The 13,186-nt window shown below is 47.3% G+C and overlaps 1 protein-coding gene across 2 annotated transcripts in view; it reads right to left on the reverse strand.

Moving 5' to 3' along the window:
- The window catches only part of SCAF11 (SR-related CTD associated factor 11), an 828,633-nt gene that overhangs the window by 211,887 nt on the left and 603,560 nt on the right, over window positions 1-13,186 (reverse strand). For both annotated transcript variants that reach the window (XM_069229083.1, XM_069229082.1), the window contains exon 13: window positions 499-1,166. In XM_069229083.1, the coding sequence (XP_069085184.1) occupies window positions 499-1,166 (668 nt within the window). The remainder of the gene's footprint in view (window positions 1-498; window positions 1,167-13,186) is intronic.

Genomic DNA, 13,186 nt, shown 5'->3' on the forward strand with positions numbered 1-13,186 from the left:
GTTTTCAGTCAAACGCACTATAGTATATTTAATTTGGTTGTGGAATATATTTAATTATAATAGAAATGTTGACTTATGTTGATATATGGGAGAAACAGAGAAATATCCTATTACAAACAACAAGCAGAATCGCAGCATGGAGAAGCCCTCTTAGGTAAAGGAAGAGGAGATGGGGAGCAAAAAACAAAACATCAAGTGAACCAAATCGGCTGAGCCTAATATAATAGGTATACATATGCTTTGGTGTACACACAACAGCACACAAAAAAATTGCAAGGATAACCAACCACATGAAGAAGGATGTTTTCGACAAGTACAAAACCTCCATCAGAACCTGCTACTAGCTGGCATGAAAACCAAAGGTCGAGAACAGGAAAGAGAGATAAGTTAAGCATATTACAAAAACGTTTTAATAAATAATACAAATCTAAAATTTACAAAACGTAGCATTTGAATATGTTTTACAACGTTGTAGTAAGTAAATTAAAGCAAGCCTACCAGCAGCTTCTTTCCTTCTGGCTGTGCAGTACTTGCGCTCCCTTGGGTTTGTGGAGGTGGGGGTGGGGGTGGAGGTGGGGGCAAATCCTGAGCTGCAGTGGAAGCAGCAGCAACTTGTAGAAGAGGCAACCCTGGAGGGAGCTGCATATGTAGAGGAGGAGGAATGGTATAAGGATTGTGTGGGATATTGATCATAGGAGCATGAACACCAATTGGATATGGAAAGAGGTTCATGGGCTGAGGGGGTGCATTAATATGCTGCTGCATGGGCTGGTGTAATGTATTCATTTGTCGCTGCATGGGCTGGTGTGGAGCATTTATTTGCTGCTGTATGGGCTGAGGTGGAGTGTTCATTTGAGGCTGTACTGACTGATGTGATGCATTCATTTGTGGCTGTGTGGTATGGTGTGGCATATTAATCGGTTGCTGCACAGGATGGTGTGGAGTATTTATTTGTGTCTGGACTGGATGGTGTGCTGTATTTGTTTGCTGCTGTATGGCCTGATGTGTTGTATTGATCTGGGGCTGCACATGCTGGTGTGATGCAGAAATTTGTGGAGGCATAACATTCATTTGTGGTGGTGGTGGAGGCGGTGGTGGCAGCATCTCTAAATGAATTTTTGAACCATCATCTTGCAGGTTTCTTTGTTCTTCGATGTTTGGTTCCACTAAAAAGAGAAACGGTGTGATGAATATGCATGAAAATATTGTTTTAAACATCGTTATTTTGCACAAAAATATAAGACATTGTTGTTGGAAAGTGCCCCTGTAGGAAGTTGGCTCTATATGCTATTTCAAAGTAAGAGATAGTGTGCACAGAGTCCAAGGGTTCCCCTTAGAGGTAAGATAGTGCAAAAGTAGATAATTCTAATGCTCTATTTGTGGTAGTGTGGTCGAGCAGTAGGCTTATCAGAGGGTAGTGTTAAGCATTTGTTGTACACACACAGGCAATAAATGAGGAACACACACACAGACTTATTCCAGGCCAATAGGTTTTATATTGAAAAATATCTTTATTTTAAGAACCACAGGTTCCAGATTTACAGTTAATACTTTAAATGTAAGGTACTTTACTTAGATACTTTAGGAACTTTGAATGAAAACAATTTCATGTACAGTCTTTGTAAAAATGGCAATAAGCTATTTTCAAAGTGGACACAGTGCAAAAATCAACAGTTCCTGGGGGAGGTAAGTAAAGGTTAGTTTTAAAGGTAAGTAAAACACTTACAAGTCTCAAGTTTGGGGCACAGGCAGCCCACCGTTAGGAGTTCAAGCCAACCCCAAAGTTACCACACCAGCAGCTCAGGGCCGGTAAGGTACAGAGGTCAAAGAGGTGCCCAAAACACATAGGCGCCTATGGGGAACACTAGAAGGCCCACAAAGTACACCCTCAGCGGCACAGGGGCGGCCAGGTGCAGTGAGCAAAGCAGGCGTTGTGTTTTAGATTGAAAACAATGGAGAGACCTGGGGGTCACTCTAGCGTTTCAGGCAGGCACAGGGGGGGCTTCTCAGGACAGCCACCACCTGGGCTAAGCAGAGGGTGGCCTGGGAGTCACCCTTGCACTGAAGTTCGGTTCCTTCAGGTCCTGGGGGCTGCGGGTGCAGTGTAGGTTCCAGGCGTCGGGTCCCTTGTTACAGGCAGTCGCAGTCAGGGGGAGCCAATGAATTCTCTCTGCAGGAGTCGCTGTGGGGGCCCAGGGGGGTCGTCTCTGGTTACTCACGGGCTCGCGGTCGCCGGAGAGTCCTCCCTGAGGTGTTGGTTTTCTGCAGGTCGAGCCGGGGAGGTCGGGTGCAGAGTGTGAAGTCTCAAGCTTCCGGCGGGAAACGTGAAATCTTTGGAAGTTGCTTCTTTGTTGCAAAGAAGTTGTAGTTTTTTTAACAGGGCTGCTGTTCATGGGAGTTTCTTTGTCCTGTAGACCAGGGCAGTCTTCTGAGCCTTCAGAGGTCGCTGGTCCCTGTCGGATGCGTCGCTGGAGCAGGTTTTCGAAGTTGGAGACAGGCCGGTAGGGCTGGGGCCAAATCAGTTGTCGTCTTCCTCTTTCTCTGCAGGCTTGTAGGTCAGCAGTCCTTTCTTCAGGTTGCAGGAATCAGATTTCCTGGGATCTGTGGTGCCCCTAAATACTGAATTTAGGGGTGTGTTTAGGTCTGGGAGGGCAGTAGCCAATGGCTACTGTCCTTGAGGGTGGCTACACCCTCTTTCTGCCTCCTCCCTGTGGGGAGGTGGGTGCATCCCTAATCCTATTGGGGGAATCCTCCAAAACCATCAAAAGGCAGGGGTCATCTCAGCTCAGGACACGTTAGGGGCTTGTCCTGACTGGAGGGTGACTCCTCCTCGTTTTTCTCATTATCTCCCCTGGACTTGCCTCCAAAAGTGGGGGCTCTGTCCAGGGGGCGGGCATCTCCACTAGCTGGAGTGCCCTGGGGCATTGTAACACGAAGCTTGAGCCTTTGAGGCGCACTTCTAGGTGTTACAGTTCCTGCAAGGGGGAGGTGTTAAGCATCTCCACCGAGTGCAGGCTTTGTTTCTGGCCTCAGAGAGCACAAAGGCTCTCACCCCAGTGGGTCAGAAACTCGTCTCTCAGCAGCAGGCTGGCACAGACCAGTCAGTCCTGCACTGAAGGATTGGGTAAAATACAGGGGGCATCTCTAAGATGCCCTCTGTGTGCATTTTTTAATATAACCAACACTGGCATCAGTGTAGGTTTATTATTCTGAGAAGTTTGATACCAAACTTCCCAGTATTCAGTGTAGCCATTATGGAGCTGTGGAGTTCGTTTTTGAAAAACTCTCAGACCATATACTTAATATGGCCACACTGTACTTACAATGTCTAAGAATAGATTTAGACACTGTAGGGGCATATTGCTCATGCAGCTATGCCCTCACCTGTGGTATACTGCACCCTGCCTTAGGGCTGTAAGGACTGCTAGAGGGGTGACTTACCTATGCCACAGGCAGTATTTTGTAGGCATGGCATCCTGAGGAGGATACCATGCAAAATGTGCCTTTTTCTCTCCACCAACACACACAATCTACAGTGGCAGTGTGCATTTGTTAGGTGAGGGGTCCCTTAGGGTGGCACAACATTCTGCAGCCCTTAGGGACCTTCCCTGGTCACAGGGCCCCTTGGTACCACTGGTACATTTTACAAGGGACTTATCTGTGTGCCACGGGTGTGCCAATTGTGGAAACAATGGTACATTTTAGGTGAAAGAACACTGGTGCTGGAGCCTGGTTAGCAGGGTCCCAGCACACTTCTCAGTCAAGTCAGCATCAGTATCAGGCAAAACGTGGGGGGTAACTGCAACAGGGAGGCTTTTTCCTACAGCCCTTTTTTGACATGGTCACCCCGACGTTTTGCCGGTAATTGATGCAATTGTGACTGAATCTGCACTGGTTTCCTAGTAACCCCCAGTGTCAGATCTCTTTCCCTAAAACTGTGTGTAGGAAAATGGTTCCTTGTTGCAGTTACCCCCAACTTTTTGCCTGATATTGATGCTGACTTAGTGTGTGCTGGAACCCTGCTAACCAGGCTCCAGCACCAGTGTTCTTTCACTAAAAATTTACCATTGTTTCCACAATTGCCACCCCTCGCACACAGATAAATCCCTGGTAAAAGGTACCAGTGGTACAAAGGGCCCTGTGACCAGGGAGGGTCCTTAAGGGCTGCTGCATATGTTGTGCCACCCTATGGGACCCCTCACCTAACAAATGCACACTGCCATTGCAGACAGTGTGTTTGTGGGGAGAAAAAAGCAAAGTCGACATGGCATTCCCCTCAGGATGCCATGCACACAAAATACTGCCTGTGGCATAGATAAGCCACCCATCTAGCAGGCCTTAAAGCCCTAAGGCAGGGTGCACTATACCACAGGGGAGGGCATAGCTGCATGAGCAATATGGCCCTACAGTGTCTAAGTCTATTCTTAGACATTGTAAGTACAGTGTGGCCATATTAAGTATATGGTCTGGGAGTTTGTGAAAACGAACTTCAAGGTTCCATAATGGCTACACTGAACACTGGGAAGTTTGGTATCAAACTTCTCAGAATAATAAACCCACCCTGATGCCAGTGTTGGATTTATTTAAAAAAAATGCACACAGAGGGCATCTTAGAGATGCCCCCTGTATTTTACCCAATCCTTCAGTACAGGACTGACTGGGCTGTGCCAGCCTGCCACTGAGAGAAGAGTTTGACCCCCTCAGGTCAGAGCCTATGTGCTCTCTGGGGTCAGACACAAACTCTGCACTGGGTGGAGGTGCTTCACACCTCCCCCTTGCAGGGACTGTAACACCTGGCGGTGAGCCTCAAAGGCTCAGCCCTGATGATACAATGCCCCCAGGGCACTCCAGCCAGTGGAGATGCCCACCCCTACTTTTGGCAGCAAGTCCAGAGGGATAATGAGAAAAACAAGGAGGAGTCCCCCCTCCATTCGGGTCCACCCCTAATGTGACTAGAGCTGAAGTGCCCCCTCCTTGAGAAATCCTCCATCTTGCTTTGGAGGAGTAGGACCAATAGGGATAGGGATGTGAAAACCCTGCAGAGGAGACGATAACTGCTTCGGCCCCAGCCCTACCAGCCTGTTGCCTGATTCAAAGAACCTGCAACAGCAATGCATCCTGCAGGCCCAGCGACCTCTGCCGACTCAGAGGACTGCCCTGCAACTCCAAAGGACCAAGAAACTCCTGTGGTCAGCGGCCCTGTCTAAAGTAACAAGAAGAAACCATCTTTAAAGGGACTCTCACCTCACTCCTGAAGCGTGAGTCCCCACCACTCTACGCCCATAGCCCATATCCAGAGAAACCAACACCGCAGAGAGGACCCCCAGGCGACTCCAACGACGTGTCCACCCTGAGCTGACCTCTCTGCACCCCGACGACGCCTGCAGAGGGAAACCAGAGGACCCCCCTGACCACGACTGCCCGGTAACAAAGAAACCCGACGCCTGGAAAAAGCAATGCACCTGCATCTTCCAGGCTTGTGAAGAACCAAGCACCGGTACATCAGTGACCAGCAGACGTCCCTCACCCTTGCCCAGTGGGTGGCTAGCCCTAGAAGCCCCTCTGTGCCCTGCCTGCATCATCTGAGTGACTACCCCCATCCCCCTTTCTGGGTCCCTCCATTGATTTCTATTAAAAAACAGACACCTTGTTTGCACACTGAACCCGGCCGCCCCTGTGCCGCTGAGGGTGTATTTTGTTTGCCTGCTTGGCACCCCCCCAGTGCTTTACAAAACTCCCCAGGTCTGCTCCCCAAGGACACCTGCTAGCAGACTGGAACCAGAGCACCCCTAGTCTCCATAGGTGCCTATGATATTTGGGGCCCACTTTGACCTCTGCACCTGACCAGCCCTGTGTTGCTAGTGCTGGGTGTTTGAGGTTGACTTGAATCCCAGACGGTGCGCAGCCTATGCCCAGGAGACTGAACTTGTACGTGCTTTACTTACCATATTAACCAACCTGTACTTACCTCCCCCAGGAACTGTTGAATTTTGCACTGTGTCCACTTTTAAAATAACTGTGTACATTACTGTTTTGGTTTGAAGTTCTATCTATACCTATGCAAAGTACCTTACAATTAATATACTTACCTGCAATTTGAATCTTGTGGTTCTAAAACAAATTAAGAAAATAATATTTTTCTATATAAAAACCTATTGGCCCGGAGTTAAGTCATTGAGTGTGTGTTCTCATTTATTGCCTGTATGTGTACAACAAATGCTTAACACTACCCTCTTATAAGCTTAACTGCTCGACCACACTACCACAAATAGAGCATTAGTATTATCTATTAATGCCTCTGTCAAGCCTCTTTGGGAACCCCTGGACTCTGTGCACACTATCTCTCACTAAGATAGTATATACAGAGCCAGCATCCTACACTGTGCAGTTGTTCCACAACTGGCAATACCTTTGGCTTCCCTGTTCCCTATCAAATGGTACCTCTGGTACATAGGGCATGGGTACCAAAGAGGGTCCCCAAGGGCTGCAGCATGTATCGCGCCACCCTCTGGGGCTCCTCATCTGGCACATGCAGACTGCCATTGCAGCTAAAAGTGAAAGCACAACATTATACACAGACGGTGTGCCCAGTCTCCTAACACTGCATGCAATATATGTAAGTCTCCCCTACTGCAAGAAATTATTCAAAGTAATCAGTGAATGTCCCCTCTTGCTCATTAGGTCTCCCGCTGTCAGTGGAGCGTTGACTGGTTTCCAACTTTTTTATTACCAAAATGGACAAAATATTAAATCTTCTCCCACTACCGGCCTCACAAAATAGCATGGCCCCAGTAAAGCAATGGTCACGTCCCTGCCGGTCTACTTTTCCAGGACTGAACCTCGAAGCCATAGTAAAATCAATGAAATCAGGATCTCCTTTGGAGCCAGCCCCACCTGACATTTTAGGGCAAGCAGGTAAGAGTCTTTGACCATCCTTGTGGATATTCTTAATCATTGTCTGGTAAGAGGCTGTATTCCTCAATCATGGAAACTAGAATAAAGCCACTCCTGAAAAGTCTAAAGCGAATCCCCTTAAGGCAGAGAGCTACAAACCTATTTGTTTGCACCCAGCAGTTAGTATGATTATTGAAAAGCATGTCAAACACCTATCCAGCTTCCTGGAAAGTCATCTTTTTCTCTCCACTCAGAAAGGCTTCGGAATGGGATGAAGCATGGAGACCCTGCTACCGGATGCTAACGAGGAAATTTGTGCTTTTAGATGAAAGTGACTCAGCAGCCATGATAATGTACCTTAGCACAGCTTTTGACACTGTTGTATCCTATCCTCATCCAGAGAATGCATGAAGTGGTAATTTCAGGGGGTGCTATTAAGTGGCTGGAAGCCTTCCTAGGAAATAGAAGATTCCAGATGTATGAAGGCTCACTCTTCAGCCATTCACCTCCTGCATAGTGGGGTCCCCCAGGGGTCATCACTGAGCCCCACACTCTTTAATTTGTATTTATGAGCCACATAGAGATCATACACTTTCATGGCCTTGCTTTAGTGTCATAGTCAGAGGACACTCAAATTATCATGGCACTGACCCCTCAGGTTAGCTGGATCTCTATGCAATTGAAATCTTGCCTCAGGGAGGGCAAAGAATGGATGTCTACAAGCTGTCAAACTCAACGGTGGCAAAACTGAGGTACTTGTGATCAGGAACAACAAATCTAGACGGTTTGAATTGGGATTGCGAGAACAACTTGGAGAAGTACCCAAACCGGCTCCAGCAGTTAAGAGTCTAAACTTTTGAAGAGATGAGAAACTCAAATAGGAAACTCAATCCAAAAAACTTGAGGGATCCTGTTTCGGTATCCTTAGATCCCTCCAAATGTTTTTACATATGTTACCATACTCCACGAAGACGACGGTGGTTCAGGGTCTAATAAATTCACACTTAGACAATAGGAACTCCCTCTACTTAGGAAGCCTGTAAAATGTGAAAACGTCTCCAAGTTGTCTAGAACGCAGCAGCCAGAACCCTTTATAAAATTTCGAAGCACCAATCTACCAGACCTGCCCTAGTAGCCCTTCAATGGCTCTCAGTTGAAAAGATAATTCTCTTCAAGGCCCTGTGTACTGTGCATCGAGCCATTCAGGGGAGAGGCCCGGTCATTATCCGGAACCTATTAGCATCCTACGCCCCAGGGAGGTCTCTTTATTCTAACAATCAGTGGCTCTTGTCAGTGCAGAAGGTCAAAACAGCAAACAGTGGCTCATGTTCCTTTGCCTTTTTGGTTCCTGGGCTTTGGACCATCCTTCCTACCCCCATTAGTAGTCAGCAGTCCGAATCCATCTTTAGAATAATTCTCAAAACTCACTTTTTTAAAGTCTGAGCTTGCCTGGAGTCCATGTAGACAGTTTGGAGAGGTTGTCAATAAGCACTATAAGGCCCAGTTGCTATATGAAACCAACTTGAATTGTATACCGACGCGTAGAAGCACTGCTATGAGAAAGAAAAAAAAATCACTGACTCTAGTCTGGAGTATATCATAAGGTAAGAAATCTGTGTTTAGAAGTATCTTAGAAACTGGGAATTCCTAGATTAAAGTGAGGGAAAGTTTCACACAAGTAAATCTATTAAAAATCCAAAATTAAACGAAAGTTTGACTTTGTGAACATTTCATTCCAGGCTGAGGCCCCGTGGTGCATGTCCAGCATTAACTTTAGATAACAAAGTAGTAAACAAAAGGGCCACCCCCCCCCCACCATGCCAAATGCTTAATACCCTATTTAAACCAGTGAGATGGTATGTTTATTTACTAAAATATACAATGGTTATGCTCCCTACATGAACTTTTACAAATAGTTTACATTTCGATTACTACTATAGGGAAACTACTCAAAATATACACTGAAAGCCACTTTTCCATCCATCTTTTCATAGGCATCTCTAGGTATAGTTCTTTACACTACACTGCATAGTTCTTTGCACTAAACAAAGCCTAAGGTATGCAGCTACAGTATTCCTATATATTTGAAAGTGGGAACACACTTTAAAAAAAACAACATTTTATTGAATTTTATTTATAACAACATTCTAAACCCTTTGGGAGCTCCGACCATCACTCGTTACAACTTCATATTGGCTGCTATGATTTCAGTAATTTTTGAACATATCAATGGTATAGATACACATATTGAGTATGAGGCATTAATTCTTGCACAACATTGTAGGTGTCCTCTATATAGAGCAGCTTGCATTCCCAGTCTGGATATGCATCTCGGTCCTCCTGTCATCCCTCAATGTCGGTGTTCCCATAAGGGTTAATTAACCCAACCCCTTAAGATTTGTGAGCCGTTGGCATAGTGCTACCCGTATTTTCCTATAAAGGCATGTCACTGCTTCATGGGTGCCCGTGGCACTCATCAGATACTGACATACTCCCGATAGGGGAGGTTCTGCCCGTCACTCCCGCCAATGTTCAATAACCGCCTCAATGACTGCTCTATATAGGAGAGTGTCCTGGTGGGAAATTGTATCGAGTGGGGAAAGTCCTCAAATGGTAAGAGGGAGTCAGCTTCATACAGGGTCCCCATAGGTCGCTCCTGCCATCACCCAACTCTAATTTCTCCTCCAGTATACCCCCATGTGGCAGCGCCAGCAAACATTGTAATGGAATTTAAGGGACATAAGGAGCGACACATTTTGACCTGCGAATATATCGTAGCCAACATCTGTGCATCACCTTCAATTAACTGGAGCTGGATGCAACTGGGGGACCCAGGCAAAGGACCACCCTGGTCAACAACAGAAGGTCAGGTGTAAAGGGGGGTGAGCTCTTGACGAGCATCGTACGGCTGGCCATCCATCTGGTCAGCCATTGTAGCTGCCCTGCCAGAAATCTTGACTTGAAGTCGGGGACGGCCAGCTCTCGGTCTGCCACTGGTTTCTGTAGCACAGCAAGTGCCAGTCGCTGTCTGCCAGTTCCCCACAGGAACCCAACCACCAGAGTTTTCAATTGTTTGAAAAAAAAACTCTTGGGATCCGCAATGGGAGAGTGGAAAAGAAGTATAGTAATCGGGGTAAGGCTATCATTTTCAGTAGCACAACACGCCCCAAAACCAACAGCAGCAAGGATTCCCAAATGGTCATTTTACCGCAAAGCCCTCGTAGTGCCCGTTCTACGTTCCCCTCCAGTAGGTCGAGACCATTATGGTAGACATGGACTCCGAAGTAAGCCAAGCAGCGCGGTTCCCACCGTAGTTTGTCAAGGTCTGGGGGAACTGCTCTGCCTTCCATCACGGGGAATAGGCTAGATTTTCACCAGTTAACTCGGAGCCCAGATATAGGGCCATACCTCTCCAATAGGCGCCGCGCTCCACGCAGGGTGTCGCCTGCATCTCCCAAAAAGGCTATAATATCGTTTGCATAAAGTGCAATGTAGTGGGTATGTCCCACCACCCTCAGACCTCTATAGACGCTTCCTAGCTATACAGGCTAATGGCTCAATAGCAAGAGCAAAAAGCACGGGGGAGCATAAGTGGCCTTGCCTGGTTCCCCCCACCCCCACCCGATACCTCTCAGAGATGGTGCTACCTGTGCGAACTCTGGCCCTCGGCTTTGCACTGAGCAATTGGGTCCATGCGACAAACTGGTTGCCCTGGCCAAACTTATAAGGCAACTCATGGGATCAAAAGCTTTTTGAAAGTCTACAGCGAAGATCACCCCCTCCTGTTTATCATAAGCGTCAATATTTAGGAGCGAGAAGAGGTGACGTATGTTAGTGACTGTATATGACCCAGGCTTGATCCATTTGGACTAGGCGTGGCATTCGCCGCAATAGGTGCATGGCTAAAATCTTACTCAGTATGTTATAGTCTAACATCAGCATTGATAATGGGCGGTTAGAGGTGATGTCAGTTGATGGTTTCCTCTGTTTCAGGAAAGGGATAATCAGGGCTTCCCGAGGCGATATGGGAAGAGTACCACATTTCTTGGCCTCTTCATACATCTCGACCAATCTTGGGCCTAGCTTTGTCACGTATGTAAAAAAAAATTCAAATGGAAGACCATCCTGCCCCAGGGTTTTATTTCGCGCCATACTGGTGACGACAGCTCTCCCTTCAGTGAGCATGATAGTTGCTCCCATGGCAGTCACCTCTTGTTCCGAAATTGTTGGAAGGGCAAGAAGTGATAAGAAATTTTGGTTGTCCGGCTCAGTTGGTCTGACTTTGCTTGTACAGAGATCAGCATAATAGTTATAGAATTCTCGATTAATGGTAGCCTGGGTGTGTATGATTTGACCCGTGAGCTCTGTCAGTTCAACTATAACCAGGATTCTGTGTGCTGGATTCTCCAGCCACGCCAGTAGGGAGCTTGCACGGTTCCCCTCCAAGTGTGGGCATGCTGTGTAGGCTTTGTAGTCGCAACAGTGCAGTCTTTTGATCGCTACCGCCATTTTTTCTCAGGCTGCGGGAAGTGCTGTCTGAAGATCTGGGTCGTCTGGTTGCCTCTGTCCTATTGTACGCAACTCCTGTTCAGCCTTCTCTATCTTGTGTAGCAGTGCTTGGCGTTCACCTTTGGCTGCCGAGATGCATCATCCTCTGATCACTGTCTTAAAAGCATCCCATTCTATCAGTTTTTAATTTGTCGAACCCTTGTTTGTTTCAAAATAACCCGTTATGCCGGAGCCAATTATGTCTTTAAAAGACTGATCCTCCAACAGGGCTGGTTGGAGTTGCCACATGGGTATCGGATAATGGATCCGGGACCACCCAAGCGTCAACAATTGTGGATTATGATCTGAAATCGTCCTGGTCAGATATTCAGTCAGCTGTGCCAACTCATGTGCATCTGGTGAACACAAAAAGGTGTCCAGGCGCACATGCAGGTCATGCACTGGTGAATAAAAGGAGTAGCCCCTATTCTCCGGAAGGTGAGTTCGCCAGGAGTCGATCAGACCCCATTCCCTTTGCCAGTTTTGGTACAATTTGGCCGTCGGGATAATCGGGGAGGAAATCAGCAGAGGATGCGATCCATCTAACGTTGTATCTGTGATACAATTAAAGCTCCTCCCCCCAACAATACAGATCCCATGAAGTGAGTGGCCAGGCGTTCGGACAGGGATGCCAGGAATCCTGATTGGTCAGTGTTAGAGCCATATATGCTCCGAAGTACTATCTCCCGCCCATATAACTTCCCAATGGCTATGGCATAGCGATCCAGAGGGTTTATGATGGATGCAGTGTGTTGATAAGGAACCCCTGGTTTAATCCACACTGAGGTCCTTCTGGCATACGTTGATTAAGAAGTATAGTGTACCTGGCCTCTCCACCGCAGTTGGAAGGTGCGCCCTTCTATGACATCTAAATGTGTCTCCTGCAACGGAGCTAGATGGATTCCTGGGCTAATAAGATGTGAAATACTTTGTTGATTATTCATTGAGCACAGTCCACTAACATTACATGTGTTGTCCATTGAGGGTGTAGTATAGGACATGCTGGAAATTGTAGGGGTCCAGGGCCCGTCTCACAGCAAGTCGAATATGCAACAGACCTAGGCAGCACAAAACATTCTTTTTATTAACTAGACAACATTTTCCCCAATTCCCAGTCCCTAGGGCAAGAGGTGTGACGCCCTCGCCCAAACCCTAAAACAAATGAAAGAATCAAACTTGTACATGCTATCATTCAGGCTACGGTTTGCGAGGGCGTGACAGCTCCGGCATTGTGCAGCGGTTGGCTCCAGGTACCCCCAGCTCCCATCTCACCCCCAGTGCCTTATGTCTGCAATGTAGGATCTAGGCAATATAATGTTATATGTCAGCCACTGCGGGTAGTGTTGGGGTAAAGTGTGTCTGTCATTCCAGCATCACACAATGTTTTTCAACTGAGGAAACAACAAAGTTCACTAGATAAGTTCATCTGCAGTTCCCGGGTTGACCACCAGGAGGACCACACTCGAGTGGAGATGGGGGCTCAATGAGGATGCACCGAGCGTGGCAACTGCTGCAACCACCTGCTGACGCTCCTTTTGTACTTCCTCCGCTGTGGGTGGGCTAATTAATGCTGGTGGTCTTCCCCGACAGTATCGTGGTCGATGTTTCCTCTTCTGTTGCTGGGATAGGCTACTCTGACCCGGGTTAGGTAAGAGTTCCAGCCAGGACCATGCACCCTGCGGTGTAGTGAGGAATTCCACCCCTGTCGAAGTAACCATTCGGAATCGTGCAGGAAAATGCATGG

The sequence above is a fragment of the Pleurodeles waltl genome, chromosome 4_1 (genome assembly GCF_031143425.1).
Source record: "Pleurodeles waltl isolate 20211129_DDA chromosome 4_1, aPleWal1.hap1.20221129, whole genome shotgun sequence".
Lineage (NCBI taxonomy): Eukaryota > Metazoa > Chordata > Amphibia > Caudata > Salamandridae > Pleurodeles > Pleurodeles waltl.